Raw genomic sequence first — 23,210 nt, 5'->3', positions numbered from 1 at the left:
GGATGGTGAAGCTGAGAAGGAAGTGGGATGCAGGATACAAGCAGGATGGAGGAACTGTAGAGAGATGGATGGAGTGCTATGTGATAAGCGGGTGCCGATCAATCTAAAAGGCAAAATTTACAGGACAGTAGTGAGACCAATTATGACGTATGCTTTGGAAACGGTGGCCCTGAGGAAAAATAACATCAGCAGAATGGAGGAAGCGGAGATGAGAATGCTTAGGTGGATGTGCGGTGTGATCAGAAAGGATCATCTGAGAAATGACTATGTAAGGGAAACGGTGAAAGTTACGAACTTAGGAGCAAAGATACAAGAGGCAAGGTTGAGATAGTTTGGTCATGTGATGACGAGGGAGGAAGAGTATGTGGGAAGAAAGGTCATGCAGATGGATGTGCAGGGGAAGAGGAAGCGCGGACGGCCAAAGAAAAGATGGAGGGAGATGGTGGAGGAGGACTTGAGGATGAAGAACTTGGATGTGGCTACAGCCCAAGACGGGAAGTTCTGGAGGAGACTCACCACAAACAGCGACTCTACTTAAGTGGGAAAAGCTGCAGAAGAAGAAGATTAATATGCAACTACTACTATTTGATATTTAAGTACGTACTGCTATTAGTGTTGTAATTGATTCACAAATATAGAGGCCAATTGTTGTAAGTACTCGTACATCTTTGGGATGATTTGTTGTGCATGTATAAAAATATAATAATGTTTAAATAATGGGCAAGATTAAAAGGAAGTAGGACAGCGAGAAAGAGAACGGCCAGAAACTATCGTGTAACCAGTATTGGATCTCATCTTAGACCATTCTGATGCTAGATAGTGATGAGTTGACTAGTCTGGGCTACGATGTTTGCTTCAAAATATAAAACTGGCTTTAAGGATATTATTTGCACCAGCGTAAAGTTTGCTTAGATAGTTTACAATAGGAAATGGATAATTGTTAAAGTTAATGGCCTTGACACAGACAGTAAAATAAATAAATAAATTGATGGACAGCCTCCCTAGCTCCTTTGCAATATTTTCCCTTCAATCGGAAAAACTTGGGTTCAAATCTCATCGACGCTAAGAACCTTTATATGGTTTTTCTGAGTTTGACAGTCTTATATGACAGTGGTAAGGATTTTGGTCTAGGGACTTTTTTTTAAAAAAATCTTCCTGAGAGCATGCATTAAGAAAACACGTCATTTAGGTATAACAAAGACTAGAGGCGGCTAAGTTCGATTTAATGGTATATGTACTCAATTTTCGCCATATGACGACACGGCAACAACAACAATACTGAATAAATACACTAAGGATAAAATGCTAAAATAATAAAAGGAACATGCTTTGGCTAGAAATATCATTTTTTTTTTTTTCCTGAGTAACTAGTCCTAACCCTGAGTGTATTTGTTAGACAGCCCGATACCGGCGAACGAAATCGGCTTCAGTAATACGAATCTGAAAGAAGACATGAAGCAAAGAGTGCACATAAAAGTAAATCGAATTGCTATGATGCAACTAATTTTCTTTCCATTTAATTTTTTTGTTCCCCCTCTTGTTTTTTTGAGCAGTAAAAAGCTTTTAACAGAACTACAGCTAAAATTATGATTTATCATATTTTCACAATGCTTTAAAGCCGCCCCGGCGCAGGAAGTTGCGTATTACTTTTCAGTGAATAAACGACTATTCGATTGAGTCACGCGAATTCAAACAGAAGTTTGTACAGAAAGTTGGAATTTTGCTCAAGATCTTTTTTCACTGTCGTTAAACAAACATCAATAAAAATAATGAATGCTTTAATGCTTCTTTTCTTCTCTCTTTTCCAACTAACTTTGAATGTCAGTAACAGATTTTTGTGGAATCGTTTTTTTTGCGAAGTCACGTAACCATGACACTTCGTTGGTAGAAACCCAGCAGGGATATTCATTTTGTCAAAAAGCAGGGCGAACAATGCAAACGTTGGTCAACTCGCATTAGAAACAGGTCGACAGCAGGATGTTGACAGAATGGGTTGCTATATAGCGGGAAGGTGGGTGCTGCTCTAAAATGGCAACATTTCCTGCGAATGTTGTGTCGCTGTGATTTACAGCACATTTAATACACCAAAAAATTAGTTGGAAGACGTGAAGGAAACACGTTCCGTATGTATATAAGAGGTTTATGACGGAAGATACATAATCAGGGGTACGTGAGAATAACAAGATACTGCAATAAATGATTGCTGATAGAATTCGTAGCAGGAAGTGGATCACGAGATTAAATTTCTAGCTGGTTGGTATGCCAGCGATCGGTGATAAATGCATGTACGGCACAGAGAATCACTCAACCCTTTTGTCTACTTTACAGACCGATGTCACTATCTAGTTGCTACAACATTTACGTATAAAAAAACTAATAACATGTTGCGCTGCTACATACATACAAATACATTACACACACACACATATTACAAGTTTCGACCTTTCGTAAGTGAGAGGCACAAAAAATTAAAAGTTTTAACTAATTATACTTATTATTATTATCATCATTATTTTAATACACTGGTATTGTCAGTGCGACAAAGGCTAGATAATCCTAGGCGGTGGTATCACACTAGGCGACGAAAATCATCTACCAAGATGATATTAATAAAGATATTGAGAGCAGTGATGCCACATGGAACTGGAACTTAGACACTATTAAATTAGTAAACCATGCAAGCTTACATTACTGATAGCAGTTTCCAAACTTTGCGTAACAATCTCCACATCTCAGTAGATTTTCAATCTATCACCATGCCTTAGCAACAGCTTTGCACTCCATATTTTTATACAAAACTGGAGAATATTATGGATCCAGTCATATGTTATAGCCAAATATAGTTTCGAAATCAGAAAACTTATGGGAATATAACCATCGGATTCGTAGTTGGTTTGCAAATCAAAAGACACAAACACTGCTTAGGAGCATAATGCGCTTTTTCTATTAGTGCTTTAACTAGCCTTCTCGTGTGTATTCTGACGGCTGTTTCGAACCAATAGTTCTCATCAGAGATCTAGAGGCCAAAAAACTGCCATAGAAATGCTGTCAGAATGTTCGGTACATCGTAAGTGAACTCGGTAGGGGGGGGGCATAAACAAATTGAAATCCACGCTTCTCTCATCTGATTATTTTTCTTATTACGAGAAAGAAATTTAATACTTTATTATATTCTACACTGTTTTAAAATTTAAATTATGCTGCTATGACAATGCAACACACTCTTAGGAACATTGCAGTATCATGAAATGAAAACATATATTTTTAGTAAGACTTTTCGAAAACAAAGGCGGTTGAGAATATATTTAAAGATAGTGTAAAATAGCTAATCCCATTTATTAACATTTCAAGAATTTTTCAGCGAAATCTGAATTCTCCATTCACTTCCGTGAAGGTTCACGAAGAGGATAATGCTGTCAAAATATTTTCCTCGTTGAAGATAAAGCCAGCTATTGTTGTCAGTTTCTAACGAAAAATGCGGCACTTGAAGGAGTCATTAACAATACGCAAGGAATTTACTGATTCCACAATAATTTGTATTCTTTCTGAGCGCGTGAGGCAAGATAATCCCAAGGCACAGAGGTAGCAAATTGTAGGCACGTGTTAGTATTTCTGGAACGGTTTTAAGTTTTAGCAAAGTTTTTTAGGATCAAATTCAGGAGTGAATAACTTCATAGAAAACAACTTGTCTTTGTTAAGGAAAATCTTGTTTTCTGTCTTTCTCATCCAACTCAATTGATGCATTAGAAAATGTGTCAACTGATTGTGTGTTGAGTTGATATTACTGAACTTTGCAAATACCTTTGAGACAGATATTACATAATTAGGCAGAAAGTGTGTAGCAAGATGGTGTCTGTACGATAGATATCAAGAAGTACTGTAGACCGAAACAGAATCAAAGAAGGAAGATAACAAGTTGGATACCACAGCCCCTTCATCCTTGGGCCGTTGCTATTTCATTTGTATGCTGACAATGGTTTGAAGGAGATGTGAAGTTGTTTGTTAACGACACAAAATTAGGAATAAGAAATGATTCATAGTATCATTCAAGATGACTTGAATAAGTCAGCAGAGTAAGAAGAGGTGCGTGGACACCAGTTTAATGTTGTTAAGTGTAAAGTTTTGCATTTTGGATTAAAAAAATAATGAAGACTGCATCACAGACTACGAAGTTAGAAATCTCAGTGTAACGGACAGAGAAATGACCACCGCCACCACCTTGCTTAGTTCGAAGTCGTGGTTTGAAAAAAATTCATATTTCCTCAATATCTAACCAGTAGCCAACCCAATGTTGAGTTCGGTTGTTTAAAGTTATGAGCGAAGCAACTACGGTTATGAAGCCAGTGCATTATATTTGTTAATTGCTTGAGTTCTGGCTAGTTTATCTATTTTTGCGAGATAAAAAAAAAAGTCCAACTCCATATGGAATTGACCAATTCACAGTTTTAACGCCCTTATTAAGGTCCTTCGTATCCTAGACCCGATTTGAACTCAGGTCTTTCTAAGGTAGTAATGTCTGATACGTTTACCGGGTGCGATTTACATAAAATAATATTGCAAAACCCGTAAAGATATGTAAGTGACAACTACAATGCCGTGAAAGCAACTGATTTGTGGAAATATCTAGCTGACCTAAGTGTATAAATTGATTGAATCCTCTATTCTACAGGCTGTAAGTTCGTATCCCATTGTACATTTTTTTTTTTCGAGGTACACGAATTTCCTCCAGGTGTGAGACAACCATTCTGCTTATCGGGGGGCCTGAAGGAAAATGAAAAAGTTTTATGTTTGGTCTTAAGAGCGAATTACCGGATTATCTGGCTCCTACAATACCAGTCTATAAAAAGTTTACAACTTTTCGTGTGTAACGTGCATATTTTGTACTAGTCGCAGGTCTGATTGCCTAGGTTTTAGGGTGATGTGGAAACAGGGAGCACAGCGGGGGGGGAGGGATAACTAAGATAACATGAAGACTATGGAATACTAAATACGAGAAGAGAGAAAGAATGGATTGTAGAGTTTTGCGAATATGCCGAAAGTAAGACGGTGTAAGTCGGTTAAAGATTTCACAAGATAAAATGGATTTATCCAATGCATAGTTTTCGTGATAAAAGGGGGAAAGAATATCTTTATTCCTGATGGACGAACATCACTCGGTATGGACCCACCACTCGAAGTGGCAAGCCTGAAGTGGCTTAAAAAAGTCCATGTCTGGTCTCTAGAATAGGGTTTCCGTGGTATCTAACCTTTAACCTGCGTGTAGTACTAACACTGTACTATGGCTTACAGCTTTCATGAGTACTATTCACATTTAAGTCTTAAGTTTGTTTTTCTTCCTATTATCGAAAATTGTTTTTAACAAACTAACGGATTGAGTCCGGTGTTTAGTGTAGTGTAAACACCACTAGAAGTGTTATAAACATAATATGATTATCCTATTGATAATCACCCATATTATTATACATAACCCGATTTCACCGTTTCTCATGATGTCCTCGAATGGATCATGTTATAATTTGACCTAAAATCATCCTGAAGTGAAAATCATACCAACAGTTGTTTCTTTTATAATTTTACTTACTAAATAGTCAAAAGGATTATGACACTTCCTCTAGTATCAGAACCTCAAACACTCGACTCATTAAAACCATGACAACACACGCGCAGGTTGCAAAATATTTCATTACACTGTAAATGTTGATTACAGAGTATTCCAAAGCGAGTATTTCTTCAAACATGTACACTATTGTGAAAGCTGTCTGCTATATGGTCTTGCTTGCAGTATTAATATCAGTTTTATTGACTACCCCCCTTTCGTAAGAGAAACTTATGAAAGTATCACGGCATGTTATTATTACACAGTAGTCGTTAGTCAAACAGCATCCCATCAACCATTATTTATTTTTGAAGGAAGAGTAGTTGATGTACTTCAAAGTTGCAATGTATGAATTTGGTATTTACAGTCAGTGATATTCAAAAGCTCATTCCCTATTCTCTAATTCTGGGGCAGCAAGAATTTCTATTCTGACCATTTGCAACGGTCAGTACTGGTAAACAGATGGGCTATAATTAACTTCACAGCAATGTGATTTGGGTACGAGATTATTGGTGTATTTCAGATTTGCATGGCTGATTCGCAATGGTTTATGTACTGTAGTGGACGTGCTATTTTTGATTGAAGGACATGCATTTATTTGTAGTCTGGTGTTCTTTATGCGATAGAATGTACGGTTTAAAGGACACATTTTTGTTTTGTGAACGATGAAACTTGCTACAACATTTACAGTATCAGGCTACATCGGAATTCGCCCTGTCTCCTCTACACGAGGCAGAACATAGAAGGCTACAATTGGCATGATTTGAAAGATTACATTCACATACCACAGTAACGCATTTAGTGGCCATGAATACTGCTGTTTATACAATAATACTTTCAAATGAATAGAGAGAATGTTAAGAACTTTAAAACGTATTTGTGATAGCAATATCGATGTTTATTAATAAATAACATTTTAATATACTGTTTAAATATAAATTAATAAAGACCAGTTCCAGCTTGCACTTCCTATTATGCAAAGGCAGGAGGTCTTCTACAAACGAAAAGTGCGATTTTTAATAATTTGATAGCAGTGTTCTTGTGGCTTACGTTATGGTAGCCACAAGGTATAACAGCTGCTTCTAAATTGCTGGCAACCTTCTGTTTCCTTGGTTCATTCTTTATTTTTTTCTTTTTAAACTGTTTTTTCATTTGTTTTAAAAAAAATTCTTTTAATTATGCCATTCATTCTATTGTAAATTTGTAGTCTTGCTTCCAATTGTGAATCAGTATCGTATTGCGAGATTATATTTCCTAAGTATTTGAATTCTGTAACTTGTTCTATTATTTTATTGTTAAGCATAATTTTGACATTTTGAATGGTGTTTCCACACATTGCCATAGCTTTTGTTTTAGAGATTTTCATTAAAATTTTTTTTTGCTATTTCATTTAGATGGTTAGTTGTAATTTAGAGTTTATTTTCTGAATTTGAAATTAGTACTTGATCATCTGCATAAAGTATTGTATTTAGCTGTTTATTATTTGTTAGTTTAATTCCATCTTTGACAGTTGTTTTCCAGTTGATTATATTTATTCAGGAAAAGAAACCAATATAGAATTATTTTTCAAAAAATCTTCCAAAATGTAATCAAACTTAAAACTTTTTTGCTTATCATGTAAGCGCAAATCCTGATTGGACTGGTCATGAAGAAGGCAATTTAGTTAGTTGGATAATTAATTTTACGTTTCGGTATCCAATTCTTATGATTAGCTCACGCCCCGTCTCCAGATCCAAATTTATTCTGAACATCATTCGTCAAACTCAATTTGTTGTTTAAATCTCGCTAGAGAATACGGATTCCTCACACAATTATTCCCTTGCACTCAACTGATTTTAAACAGGTCCACCCAGTATGTTCCATGGCTTTGGATATGGAAAACTCCCAACTGACGACAAGAAAAAAACTGTTGACTGCGTACGAGATCAAGTCAAGTCATCTCTGCTGTAAATTTGTAGCCAAAACGCGCACGTCATACAACTATGAATGCGCGCTTTTTTTTTTTTTTTTTAAAGATATGGATGATGTTCCACGGATTAAAAATGCACGTTTCTAATGTTAGCATTAAATATTGCTAACACTGAAATTGATGATTTTCAATAACATCTAAAATTATTCATTTTATATAATTTATTTCCTATAGAGACTACACGTTGTATCAGTATTTACAAACGACCCTATCACGGAGTAGACACAGTTTCTGATAATCACATACATGTATACTTTTCAGTGAAGTGAAACAGCCCTGACCGTTTTTAGACATTTAAAATTGCGAAAATTCAACAGAAAAGAAATACGGGTAGGATAACGAAATGTTTCTCCACCTCCCTGCATGAAACCGATTAAACCGCAGTTATATATGTGTGCTTTTTTTTATGCATGACTAATAGCATTAACTCAAATCAAGAAAAAGTTTCCATTACATATAACTTGACTTTTTTTTTTTTTTGCTTATAACCACGATAAAATAATCCATTAAATTCGCTTACAATGTTGGCGCTACAAGAACCAACATTATAAGCGATGAATCGAGAACAGGTTTTCTTTCATATAATGCAAATCTAGTAAGGGATCCTCTGTAAACTAAATTAGAAAGAAAGTGTATTTCACAGGGTACAAAACATATTTATTGACAAATGCCATCACCGTTTATTAGCGCTGTTTTTGTTGTGTCATCTCTCTCTTACTTAATACAGGTGAAATGAGGAGGCAGATGATCTAGCTGTCTGGTATCTTGTTATTAGCAGTCATCAAGTTGCCAGCAGGCATCTTTTGTATGTGCTGCCTGCATTTAATAAATACACAAACCTTCTTGAAAACAAGCTCTCTTTCCTCAGAGCTACCGATTTACTGCTATCTTATTGTTTACCTACGATTTGACACTCTTATCTAACTGCAGTATCTGACTGTTCATCCTCAGCACAGATGTGCTTTAGGTTTAATAGATTTTAATTTATGGAGGTAATATAATAATAAAAAAACTAACGTCATTAATATTTCTTATGATAAGTGATGCAGTAGGAAAAGGAATCAAACAATGATTTATCAATTAGCACGTATTATACTATCTTAAAAAAAATAAACGACGTTTTCTTTCAAATATATTTGGGGGACGATTAGTGAGATATAAAAAATAGTTTCAGTTAAATGCTAACTTTCAAAGATGCTGGCTTAAAAATATTTATGCGAAGTAAGTTTTCCACAAGGACTTATTCAATCTTTTTTTCCCCCTTAAAATTCTATTTATAGGACCTTCAGCATCTGACTTCCATTAGCCTTAACGAGAGATGATGGTAAGTGAACTTTCTGTTCATTGTAAGTTACGATTAGTTGAATATTAATTTACTGCTTTAAAGAATATGCTGTTGAAATTGGTTTAAAATATGATACTTATGAAAGTTATAGAATATAAACAAAAAAAATTGGATGTTATATTTGCTTATTATTCTTTAATGTCTTTTAATAGGCAGTAATAGTAATTTAATGTTTTGGACAATCAGTAAAATATACATACAAAGCTTCACCATCAGGTGATGGTGAAGTCACTTGCACACGGGCCTTTGAGTCTATCTCACAATTTCAGGTTTCTGCCGCTAGATGACTCTGGTAAAGCAATCGCGCCAGCCAATCATCGCTTTCTCATCCACAAGAAGAAAAACTTTGTTTCGAATCTAGTCATCGATTAGAGGAAAATTTGCCGACCTGGTTGGCCTAATGGTTAGCGTATCCGCTCTCCATCCAAAAGGCTGCGGGTTCGAATCCCGCCGTGGCCATGGATGTTTATGTGAAAATACTAGTGGTGGTGGGTAGTAGATGGTCGATGTAGATGATATGATTCGATGTAGTTGGTGGACTCAGTGGTAGAGACGGAGAGCTGAAGAGTAGGTGCTCTCCCTCGATGAGTCTTTGGACTCCTTGGAGGTGTCATGTAATAATAATAATAACCTATTTCATTTCTAACGAGGCTCGCTTGCCAGCCAAGATCACATGACCTAACTGGCCCAATCCAACGGCACTTGATAAACAAATTATAATACGTAGACCGTCAAGGAAAGGAAAACGAAAACAACCGTATAAATATTGACTTAGATCCAGAAACCAGAAGAGATTTATTACTATGCGAGAGAGAAAAATCAGAGTCAACATCTCTAGAAGTTAAGCAAGAGTGGTTAGTAAAAGTATGACTAGTTAGTGACATAGATAGTGAGATTGGAATGGATTGGGGGGGGGGGGGGGAAACAGTGAATGAGTTTAAGAAGATGTGTTGAAAGCATTAGTGGTTTAAAGTGAACCTCATGAATACTAGACGTCAATGCTCGATTTGTAATTGTCATGTTATATTAAATTTTGACAAGTACTGTTAGAAAATTACCAATGTTTTGAGATATGACGTCTGATCTTCGAGGTGGACTCCTCCTCAAATTATACACCTGATAAGCAGCCCCACTTTCCAAATGGCACTGGCAAACACTTTCATAAAGATCCGCTATCAAGATAAGATGCAAAGTGATCAATGATCCCTTAGTCGGTTAAATAAGAACGTTTCTACTCGTGGAGCGCTCTTTTTCTGAAAACTTGGCATTTCCACAAGTCAGTAAATGCTACTGAGTTCGTCATAGTATTAACGTCCATTCATACAATCACCTCAAGCTGTTTTCACCAAAGAAATTCACGTATACTTCTCATCTCAAAACGTTAGCAGAGAATTCATTACTAATTATTTTCTTCACTGCAAGTCATGACGTGCAATACATTAAAAAAAAATTGCTGCTATTCCACCAGATGAATCTCTTTCCCCCCCATTTCCGTCCTCATTTGACTAGGGAACTTTCAGCTTAATATTTCAAGATCACCATATTTCATTGACGGTTAACCATTTTACAAAAGATGGTCGATGTAGATGATGCGGTTTGACGTAGTTGGTGAACTGAGTAGTGACTTAATTTGCTGGGATTACATCCCAGCAAATTAAGATGCCTTAAATCTGGGAGGGTCTGTTGACTTCAGTTCACAGCCACGGAACAAACTCAGCTGAGACGAGGTTTAGTTTCAAATCTTCGATTACATGAACAAGTAATCGAACCCCTTTCTAACTTCAACTCTTGTTTATAGTATTCTTGATGACAGTACTCGGTTTCTCTTTTTTCATTCGAGAAACCCTATTGTACTCAAATGATTGGAGCTTCAAGATCGTTCATGACCGAATGTCTTAAACACTAATCTCACTAGTTGGGGTGAAGGCAACTAGTGAATTTTAATGCTGTTAAAATACAGTCCTATTTATTACCCACAAAAAAAAAAAAAAACGCACTTCACTCCTCCTTACTTATGAAAATGTTCCGAAATCCTTTTAACCGTTTTCCCTTTCTTGGGATGCCTTTATCATCCAGCTTATCCTGGCATATACATGTTACATCAATAGTATCCTCAGCCTCTAATAAACTTGGTATTCATTTTTGTTCAAAACACTCATTTTTACCTGCTTAACTCTATACATCTAATCCGTTTTCAACCTTAGAATACTGTTCTCACATTTGGGGATGGTACGCTCAAAACCCACTTTAAGAATCCTTGATTGTATACCGAGAAGGATAACCCGCTTAATAAGTGACGGTCTCGGACTCTCTCTTCAGTCATTTTTTTTTTATATAGGCACTGTGTTTCTGCATTATGCTTTTTTTTTTTAATAGGTACTTTCATGGGTGTTGCTCAGCTAAGCTGGACACTACAATTTCTATCCTTTCTCTAATCATGCAAGAACTAGAGAAGCAACTGATCAGCATCCATACACAGTGAAACTCTACACACACACACACACACCGAACCAAAGTCTCAACATTTTCATTCATTTCATCTATCTCTGTTTTTGGGAAGAACAGCCTTCCCCACACTGTTTTCTTCCATGAGTACAATACAATTCCCAGCTATTCAAAACGTTAATAATTACTTCTTTGTGCTTAATTACTGATCCACATATCTCTATGGTGTTATAAGTTGAAAAGTTTAACCGTTTATCACTGCACATTAAACCTTTCACTTCTGCAATTTGTGATTGAACTTCCGAGATAGCAGATCGTTATTAATGGCATTCTACTTCTTTAAATCCATGGAACCACCAAAAAACTGACGTGTGCAGGACAGTATATATGCAATATCATCATCATCACATGCTGTGTAAGTAAAACAATTTTATTGTCAAAGAACGTTATTAGTCAATAAGGAGGGCAATTCCTCGTATTTCCTGGTTTCAATATTAATACATTTGATATCAAATCAAAATACCGATTAAACTTCATTAGTACAAAAAGAAGGATTCGTTTTTTTTTTCCTGTTAACGAACAATGATTCATTTTTGATTGATTCAATGAAGATCTGACTGATTACAAATGATACTTTAGTAGCAGTAACAAAGCCAAATTCAGAGGGAAATATCAAAATTTCTCGCTTAAGCCACAAAGCAGCTACTGTTCAAAAAAAAAAAAATTGTGTTATTTCTAATGACACACTAAAAAATCTGTAATGATCGGCTAAAGGCAATATCAAAAATCTTCGGTAAAGGGTATACCATCTAAGACCTCAGTTCAATTTAAGGTGGTACTGAAAGTTTAATAAAAATGGTTGCCGATACGGAGCATCCAAGAAACAGTAACTATCAAGATCTGACAGGAGTTTGATCTGATGCGAGAGATACACATAAAAAAATACAGTACTGTACATAGCCTTGGAAAATGATGTTTGAGTAATTCAGCTGTACATAAAAGTATTTATAATCGGTTAGATCTTCGCGAAAACACATTGTGCAGTATTCAGAATGAATTCACGATTTATACATTATTTATTTATCATCTGAGACTTTCAGGGAGTTAAGAATCCATCGAGGGAGGCTATATATTTCTTTATTCATAATATATTTTATAAATTTATTTATTTATAATTTTTTTACAATAATTATTTATAAACAGCTCTGTTATTCATAAATTGCTCCTAGATGATATTGAGTTTGTTTGTTTTTTTGTTCATTTTCTGTTGCTATTGTGATCACTATTTTTAACTAATACTTATATAAAAATATAACTTGAATTTTGTACTAGGTGGACAATGACAAGCGCCGCTTCACTCTTCTTGGCAAGTAGACTTTAATATTTTATTTTCATAGTGTTAATGCTATAAAATAAAAAATAAAATTATCTGAGGCGGCAATTTATAATTAGAAAATCAAAAGCACATCACAACTTTTATCCAATGAGTACATTGCAATTATAAGCATTAATGACTATAATTGCTGTGTTAGGTAACGAAACTCTGAAAGAGTAAACCAAAACAATACAAAATGAGATTAGGAAAAGGAAAATAAAATTTTTAGGACATGTGCTAAGAGAGGGAATAACCAATATGATCACTATAGGAAAACAACTGGGAAGAAGAGATCGACCAAGAAAACATCACATAAAGGGCAACAGTAGACAGGCAAAAGTCCCACACAGATCTGCAGAGATAGGAATAAGTGGAGGGCCTTAACAGCCAACCTACCTCCTGATTGGACAGTATTTGAATGAATGAATAAATAAATGTTAGTTTAGAACAGCGTTTCCAGAACAGGATACTGAAAAAAAAATTACTGGTCCTCAGAAAATATAAAGATTAAATATGGCATCTTAGCTATCGATGGAGAAAATCAATCTATAAACGATGAAAAAAAATCAAATTAAACAAGACCAAAGTGCGACTATTGTTTATTCTAGTTTAATAACATGCACAAATATAAATAGAAAATACACACTAAAGATTTGGGCCACTGCTTAGCCGTTATCCAATAAAAGTAAGGCTGATATTTCTACTTCTTCTGCAGCTTCTCCCACTTAAGTGGGGTCACTTTTGATGATAAGTCTCCTCCAAATCCTCCTGTCTTGGGCTGTCACCACATCCAAGTTCTTCATCCTCAAGTCCTCTTCTACAAGCTCCCTCCATCTCTTCTTTGGCCGCCCACGCTTACTCCTTCCTTGCACATCCATCTGCATGACTCTTCTTCCCACATATTCGTCCTCCCTCCTCATCACATGACCAAACCATCTCAACCTTGCCTCCTGTATCTTCGCTCCTAAGTTCGAAACTTTCACTGATCCCCTCACATAGGCATTTCTCAGACGATCCTTTCTGGTCACACCGCACATCCACCTAAGCATTCTCATCTCTGCTACTTCCATCCTGCTGATGTTATTTTTCCTCAGGGCACAGTTTCTATAGCATACGTCATAGCTGGTCTCACTACTGTCCTATAGATTTTGCCTTTCAGATTGATTGGTACCCTCTTATCACATAACATTCCAGCCATCTCCCTCCAGTTTCTCCAACCCGCTTGTATCCTGCATCCAACTTCCTTCTCAGCTCCTCCATCTTCTTCCACTGTTGAACCTAAGTATCTAAAGTCCCTCACCTTCCTGATGACATTTCCTTCCAGCTCCAGGTCTGTCTCCTGGCCGCCGCCCACTGTGCAACACATATACTCTGTCTTACTTCTACTCAGTCTCATATCTCTCCATTCCAGTACTTTTCTCCATCTTTCCAGTTTAGTTCCCGCTTCTTCTCTTGAATCTGCAAACAGCAAGATTTCATCTGCACACAACATTGTCTAAGGCGCATCTTCTCTCACCTCCTCCGTCACCACCTCCATCACAATGTTAAACAGAAACGGACTTAATGCTGACCCTTGATGCAAGCCAACTGTTACTTGAAAACTTTCTGTCTGTCCCAGACAGGTCCGAACACTTGCCTTCACATTTCTGTACATCTCTCGCATCTGTACCAACCTGACATATTTCTCCGGAACCTTCTTCTCCCTCAGATACCTCCAGACTTCTTGCCTTGGCACTCTATCGTATGCTTTCTCCAGATCAATAAATGCCAGATGTAGCTCCCGTTGTTTCTCTCAAAACTTTTCCATCATCTGCCGTAACCCAAAAGATAGCATCTGTTGTTGATCTACCAGGCATGAAGCCAAATTGTTCCTTTGCAATCTCCACCTCCTTTCTCAATCTTCCATCCAAAACCCTTTCTAGGATTTTCATTGTGTGGGACATTAACTTTATTCCTCTGTAATTTTTACAGTCTTGTGCATTCCCTTTACTCTTGTAGATGGGGACAAGAGTACTCTCCCTCCATTCCTCGGGTATATTTTCCTGTTGGCAAACTTTCATGAACAGGTCCCACAGCAGGTCAATTCCCTCTTTCCCCAGTTCCTTACATGCCTCCACTGGAATTCTGTCGGGGCCCACCGATTTTCCATTCCTCATTCTTTTCATGGCCTCCGTCGCTTCTACTCAACTGATGTTCTGCACTATCCCCTCAGAAGGCTGCCCATATTATCCGTGCGTCCTCGCATTTTCCTCATTCAAAAGTCCCTCAAAGTATATTCTCCATCTGTTTCTCATGTCCACATCCCTCCATAATACTCTTCCTTCAGCTTCTTTGATCTGCCTCACATGTAAGATGTCCTTTGCTGCTTTATTTCTACGTTTCACTAGTTGGTAAATTTTTCTCTGTCCTTCCTTTGTTTCTAATTGATCATACAGATCTTGATATGCCATGGCCTTCGCCTGTGCCACAACTCTCTTGGCTTCTTGCTTTCTCTCTTTGTACACCTCTCTGTCCTCTTCCACTCTTGACTCATCCCACTTCTGCTTTGCCTTCCTCTTAGCTGTCACTGCCACTTGTACATCATTATTCCACCACCAACCCTCCTTCTGCTCTCTGATCTTTCCAGATGTCTCACCAAGCACCTCGATTGCACAGCTCAGGATTACTTTTGAATTATGTTTCCACCAATCTTGTACACTTTCCAGTCCATCTGAAATCCACTCTAACATCCTCTCCCTGAAACGATTCCTCACACTCTCTTCTTTTAAGCGAAACCACTTAATTGTCTTCATCCCATGGCTTCCAGAGGTTCTTATCGTCGATCTTATTTTAAAGTTTGCGCACAGCAGTCGGTGTTGCTGTGCCACTTGATCTGTTGGAATTACTTACAATTTGTCACAACCTTAAGATGTTTTCTTCTAGTCAAAATGTAGTCAATTTGTGAACTGTTGTTACCACTCCTAAATGTTATCAAATGTTCTTCCCTCTTGTAGAAAAACGAGTTCACAATTGTCAGATCAAACGCTACTGCAAAGTCCACAACCCTCTCTCCTTCCTGGTTCATTATTCCCACTCCGTGGCCACCATGCACCCTTTCACAGTCTCTATTCTGTCTCCCTGTGTGTCCGTTCAAGTCTCCTCCGACAATCACCATCTCATTTTCTTCCAGTTCCCTCATTTCTTCATCTAACACGTTCCAGAACTCATCTTTCTCCTCTGCTGTACAGTCAACTTGCGGGGCATATACACATAATACGACCACCCGCTCTTCTCCAAGATCCAATTTCATTCGCATGATCCTGTCGTTCCTTCTACCCACTTCCAGTACTTCGCCCTTCATTCTGCCACACACCACAATTCCTACACCATTTCTTCCCTCGTTATTCGCTCCAGAGTAGAACAATGTATATCCATCTCCCAGTTCCTTTGCCTTCCCCCCCCTTCCACCTTGTCTCCTGCACACATAAAATGTCCAACTTCCTCTTCCTCATCATGTCTGCCACCTCTCTTCCCCTTCCAGTCATGCTTACAACATTCAGTATTCCCACTCGCAACATCCTCTCCACCTGCTGTGCTCGCCTCTTTAACCGCACCCGCCCTTGATGCGGTAGCCCTCGTCCACTTCTTGCAGCTGTAGGGCGATGTGGCTGCGCGTCGCTTAAGGGGTACGCCCTAGCCCTTATGTCATTTTCTCTTTGACTCATATCATAACTAGAGCTGGCAGTGAAGTTTTACGACCGGATGCCCTTCCTGACATCAACCCTCGCTATTTATCCAGGCTTGGGACCGGCACCTATTGAGGCTAGCTTGCCTCCTTCGGTAGCTGCATAAGACGAAATGACTTAGCAAGAGAGGAAAGATTCACCCCTAGCCCTCGAATACTCTAATAGCATCAGGGGAAGGAGCAATGAGAGGAGAAAGAAGCAAAGAAAGAAGGGGATATTTCTACTAATGTTACAAATTTCCTTATTTAATTCAACGAACGAACTACACGCATATGTATACAATTGCAGAAATGCTGGTTTAGAGAACCTTTTTTTTTCCCCCTTGCTAACTTGGAAGCCGTATGCAGATCTAATCTTTGAATTCGCGGAGCTGGGTAATTTACGTACAAAATCTTTTAAACTCAAGAGCCAACGTAACCCATTCCAGTAAATCGAGACTATGGTCTATTAATATTTAACTATAAAAACAATATGGTTTGCCAGAAGTGGAGGTGAATGCAATGTGGCACAATGACGTTATCTGGTTAGATGACTTGATTATTTCCGACTAATCTCTGTCTCTCCGCAATCGTTTTATCTTCGCATTTACGCGTTGTCGATACATTTATCGTATTTTTTTGATGGATTAAATTAATATTCTGAATAACATAAGTTAATTAAACTTCACTTATATTACCTTAGTGTAAAGTAGCATTTGAACAATAATACTATTGAAACAATCCATTCATGTCTGATGTATAATTAGGCTGGAAATGGAGCAACCGTCCGAAATTCACGTTATACAAGATGCCCATATGTAATTATCTCATTCAAAAATTACAATTGACATTGGTCACTCACCTCCATATTTATTGAAGTTAACAATTACAGAAATTAATTTTATAAATACACATTCATTATTTTAAGTATTTATTTTTCTGATCTGTTTCCCCAAATGTGATGATGTAGAAACAAGATTCTTTGAATGTCACACACACGCTTAAGAGAACTATGATAAAGAATCGTCGGTGCACATCGAGTTCGCGTCGTCTCTTCCAATGTTATCGTTGTGTGTGCATAATAAATAAATATTATGCACTAAATAAATAAATATATCCATCCACCATTAACAAAATACTAGGGAAATGTAAGTCTAGAGGAACTAACTGGGGGAAAATTTCAGGAAAATGACTTAATATATACATGCCAAAATAATATTTTCTCGGTATACAAAATAATATTTTCAGCAGGACCAATTAGTTGATTTCTTAAAGTCAGATGTAAAGAAAATAGAGAATACATGTACATTGTTTTCAAGAATATGGAATATTAAAATTAGCTGTAAAATTAGGTCGTCGGTGGTTAAGCATAGCTTAACCACTGACGACCATATTATTTGGCAGGAAATGACACTTCCTCATCGGTTTCTTTTAATGTGAACAACCTCATATTGTGAGGTTGTTCTATGCCGTTCTAAGCCGAACAAGGAAGGAAGGACTGAGTCATTCCAATTCGTCATTCGAATATTTTCCATTTTCTCGTAATTGGAAAATATCCGAAAACTGGAAGTCTCATATAATTAATCACAAGTGTATTTACTGTTCGGAAATCTGAATTTATATAATTAGTGACAGGTGTCTGTGTAGTCTAGCGGTAAGTTTCAATGCTGCATAGGCAGCAAAAAAGACTTACAGATCGATTCTAATCATCATCTAGAACTTTGTTATGTATTATTCAGCCATTTCCTGAGTTAGTTCGTTTTTGATCGGACAAAGTAGTTTTTTCCTTCCCCGAAGACAATCAACTTTTTAATCCCGCAACTTAAAAAAATCAACCGTAGAACACAGTGATGTTAATTTGGGATCAAGAACACCAGACGGCAGTTGCTTGTCGCATTATCCTCACTTTCTCACTTATAATGAAGGTGGACACGAAGTATAATAATATAATAATAATATAATAATAGCGAAGAGTGTGTACAATCACGATGTTGTACAATGCAAAACTCGGTGGTGTTGGCTCCAGCCACATATCTATTTAAGGGTGATAGCCACAGATCATCACAAATGGCTTACACACCAATTGAGCAGGTTCATTTCTAATCATTCATTAATGAAAATTTCTGTTTGCAGTAGTATCTGGCCCATGCTTAACAGCATAATATAACATTCATGTCAAAAAATTAAAAAAAAATAAAGTGGTGACAAAACAAAAACCAGTCGATAAATGAATCAGTCAGACGGCTGATTAACATTTTGTCCCTTGACTATTTGCCCTTCGTAGCTAACCAAAGATTATAACTTTGCAAGACATTGATGAGGAAAGCGTAGATATTTAATGCATGTTTTACATTTGGAACTCAGAAGTGTAAGGCGAATGGGATGTATTATTAGAGAGTGTTTAATGCAGAGAAAGAAAATTAAGTTAATATGATCTAGAGATAATCTAGGCTTTCTTGTGTGTGTGTGTGTGTGTGTGTGTGTGTGTGTGTGTAGAGAATGTTCGTAATCCATCGGCTTTGAATATAAACTCTGCAGCTTCAGCTAAGAGTTCAGTAACAACAGTTCTTCTTTCTTTATGTAAATCTTCGAGTTCAGTAATCCAAGAAGTCGGATCTGGAGACCAAACATGCAGCTTTTCAAGCTTCATCAGTGTTATATAAGAGCGCCGTATCATCACACTGGAAGATGAAAATAACCTACTTCATCTACATCTATGTCCGTAGTACGATTCAAATCCACACTCATGGAGAGCAGAAATACGTCCACTTGGCCAACAAAGCGAGAATAAAAGCGATTATTCATACGCTTATGATTATTAACACACTTGCGATCATTTGTCGTCAACTGGTGGCAAAAGATCTGGTGGTCTAATAATCAAATTAGATACTTGATGCAGTGATAAATTTGTAGCTTATGATCAAATGATCATTTGTCACTACTCGGTGACTATGGGAATGAATACTACATCACATAAAGAATAATACGATATATATTTAGTATGTAAATTGCGTGTGTTTATTTGACTGGCGTGCCTTTTTTTTTGTTGTTGTTTTATTATTTTTTTTTTCTTATTTTTCTCGGGTGGGAAAAAAGGCAAACCAGTCAAAAGTATACTGTGAGGTAAACCGGGAGGGAAACTCCATCCCTCTGTATGAGATTTCCTCACCTTAAAATGAAAATCTCTTTTGCATGGGCGGGGTTATTCGAACCCAATCTTTCAAACCAAAGGACTTCTCCGAAACTAAGCGAGCTATGAAGGGGCCCTGAATTCAACAGAGAGAGAGAGAGAGAGAGAGAGAGAGAGAGAGAGAGAGAGAGAGAGAGAGAGAGAATTTCAATAGTTTTCACGTCGATATTGGTGATAATAGCAAATCGTTTCCTGCTAGTTAAATGAATTATGTTAAATACGTTTAATTACAAAACTGTTTTTAGTTTCTTTGCTATTTAATACATACACATGGTTCATTAAGTTATTAAATAATTACAAACTGTTCATCAGAGGAATATATCTCAATATTTTTTTTTTCAAAAAAAAAAAATATATATATATATAAAGATGCCTAGCTATTTTAAACCTGTTTTACTCCATTTCCCAAGTAACCAAACAGACAAATAAGTCAAGTTTGCGCCTGCACGTATTGCAAGTCTAGGTGACCCACAAAGTAGTGCAAGACTTAGGCAACTCGTGGTAAAAGTGGAATAAGCTCTGATCACTATTCTTAATATTTACCCTTAATGCAATGTATGATGCTATGCATTAAAGGCAAGGGGACACTACCCAGACCGGTTTCCCTTTGTTTAAGTGTGGGGATACCATCCCAAAAACTCGTAAAATCACCCGGATCACCCAATAATGAGCGACCCGTAGGATCAGAAAGTCAGAATCGCTCATTTGCTCATCTGGAAGGGTAACAGCAATAGCCGTGCCTCAGTTAACTTCACAGGCTACAGCATTGCCATTCATTACCCCCCGATCAGGCCCTGGGTGACAGCAACAGCCGAGCCTCAGTTAAAACTTCACAGGCTACAGTATTGCCATTCATCACCCAAGCTACCAACCGGTTTCGACCTTTATTGAGGTCTCATCAGTGGAAGCCAGGCTTAGAAATACCAAGGTTAAGTAATACAGAGCTTATAAGTATTTTACCAAAACAAGTTACCAAAAGGTGCTTTGACCTTATTAAATAGAAATCTCAGGATGAGAGATAGATGTAGAAAGTTTTTTACCTTGGGTATAATATATGTTAAAGATGCCAAGTTATTTTAAATTTTATTCTATTCTACATCTATCTCTCTTCCTGAGATTTCTATTTAATAAGGTCAAAGCACCTTATGGTAACTTGTTTTGGTAAAATAATTATAAGCTCTGTATTACTTAACCTTGATATTTCTAAGCCTGGCTCCCACTGATGAGACCTCAATAAAGGTCGAAACCGGTCTGGGTAGTGGCCCCTTGCCTTTAATGCATAGCATCGTACATCTCCTCAAGGAGATGGGCTTTGCATTAAAGGTAAATATTAAGAATAGTGATCAGAGCTTATTCCACCTTTACCACGAGTTGCCTAGACTTGCACTACTTTGTGGGTCACCTAGACTTGTAATACGTGCAGCGCAAACTTGACTTATTTGTCTGTTCGGTTACTTGGGAAATGGAATAAAACCAGGTTTAAAATAGCTTGGCATCTTTAACATATATTATACCCAAGGTAAAAAACTTTCTACATATATATATATTTTTTATTTTATTTTTTTTTATTTTCAACTAAATATTTACAAAACAAGAAATTTCGTTATTAGTGCTTCAACACCATATTTTACCATAGCATAAGAAACAATAAAAGTTGGCCTATCGAGTACTTAACCACTGAATAATCGGATCAATCGACCGTGAGCGGCGGTGATTAATACCCTTGGAGGGTAATGGATGGTAATGCTGTAGCCAATGAAGTTCTAACTGAGGCTCGGCTATTGCTGTTACCCTCTTGCCATGATCAGAGCTTTAATAGATCAATAACACCTTATCCCTACACTGTCCTCTACAGATAACGGGGATGATGAAAAGCATTCTCGCCTCGCCCCTTTAAGCCAGTTCTTATAAGGACTATAAGGACTTAACCACTGGCCAGTGGCGGATTTAGAAACAGGCGGAGGCGGCGGTCGCCTCAGGCCCCGCAAGGCTAGGGGGCTCGGCCCGCACTATATATTTTTTAGTAAAAATTTGAAAAACTAATATTCCATTTTGTTTCAATTTTGTCTTAATTCTTGGAACTACTGTCTGTACTGTTGTTTAATTGTAACTATATAATAAAATAAATTATATTTTCATTTTTGTTTTCCAAATCGACCGCTTCAAATAAAAGGAGGTATAAACGGTTAAGGAACCAATGAAATTCTTGTAACCTTCAGTTATGAAGGTTTATCCTTTATTGTGGTTCGGTTGTTGTAATTGTAATTATAAAATAGTTGTTTTGAATATATATGCATATTTAATATTTTAGCCATGAAAAGAACGTACTTGTCCGGGGCAGAAAAAAGAAAATGACGAAAGGAAAAAGAAAAATTATCGGTCTCTCAAACCAACTCCTTGGAGGTTTTTTTGACTTCATCTTCATCTAAATTTCAGAGCAACGAAGATCGTCAACCAACACGTGATGAACGAGACGAAAAAGAAGACGATAGTCTAAAATATGATAACATAAAAGAAAACGCTGAACGAAATGAAGAAAATTCTGCGAAGGAAGAAGAAGGTGCCAAATATGACGAAACAACACAATGCTGAACTTGAACGAGATGTGCAAGACACAGAGGAAATTGCCGAAGAAGAAAAAGAACGAGGTGCTGATGCAGATCAACATAAACAACCAGACTCCGATAATTTTCCAAAAGATATCGCTTTATGGCCGTGCAAAATATCGGAGAAAATGGTAAATTATTTTATAAATAATAAACCGTGCCATATCGGAGACATAACATCTTTAAAAGTTGAATATAATGACAGAAATCAGACGTACTACAGAAATATTTCGTGTTCATTTTTACTGTGAAAAAGCAAATGGCACAAAAGAATATCGAGAATGGCTTATTTTTTCAGAAAGTAGCAAAATGATTTACTGCTATGTTTACAAACTTTTTACACGTTCTATTACTAAATTTAGTACAGGATACAATGATTAGAAAAATCTTAAACGCGCATTGAAAGAACATGAATGCTCTAAAGAACATATTTCCTCAATGTTGATTTTAAAAAAAGATTGTCGATAACTGGACATATTGATTCTCATTTGATTAATCAGATTAATATTGAACAAAAATATTGGTGAGATGTTTTAAAAAGGATTGTAGCCACAGTAAAGTTGTTAGCAAGTTTGGATTTAGGATTTCGGGGGCACAGAGAAGATGAAAGTGTTGGTGGTGTTAACAAAAGAGGAAATTTTATAACTTGTATAGAATATTTATCACAGTTTGATGAGTTTATTAAAAATCATTTAACAAGATATGATAATATCGGAAGCGGGAAGGTTAATTACTCATCTCATACGATATGTGATGAATTTATTGCTTTAATAGGGTCTGAAGTGAAGGAGAAATTAATTTTGGAAGTTAGAGAAGCTCTGTATTATTCGTTGATCGTCGAGTCCACACCCGATGTGAGCTATATAGACCAGTTAACTTTTATATTGAGATATGTAAATAGTAAAGGAGATGGGCTGGAACGGTTTTTTGGTTTTCTGCAATTAAATAACCATTACGCAAAAAATTTAGAGGAACTCGTTT

At 36.8% G+C, this 23,210-nt stretch overlaps 1 protein-coding gene across 1 annotated transcript in view; it reads left to right on the top strand.

Moving 5' to 3' along the window:
* The window catches only part of LOC150094425 (uncharacterized), a 54,508-nt gene that overhangs the window by 11,716 nt on the left and 19,582 nt on the right, over window positions 1-23,210 (top strand). The window contains exons 2-3 of the mRNA XM_090412312.1: window positions 8,846-8,889; window positions 12,688-12,721. Coding sequence (XP_090268438.1) covers window positions 12,695-12,721 — 27 coding nt within the window. The 5' untranslated portion in view covers window positions 8,846-8,889; window positions 12,688-12,694. The remainder of the gene's footprint in view (window positions 1-8,845; window positions 8,890-12,687; window positions 12,722-23,210) is intronic.

The sequence above is a fragment of the Typopeltis vanoorti genome, chromosome 22, assembly GCF_054136105.1.
Source record: "Typopeltis vanoorti isolate ZY-2024b chromosome 22, IOZ_Tvanoo_1.0, whole genome shotgun sequence".
NCBI classification, from domain to species: Eukaryota; Metazoa; Arthropoda; class Arachnida; order Uropygi; family Thelyphonidae; genus Typopeltis; species Typopeltis vanoorti.
This window is presented reverse-complemented; position numbering and strand designations above follow the sequence as displayed.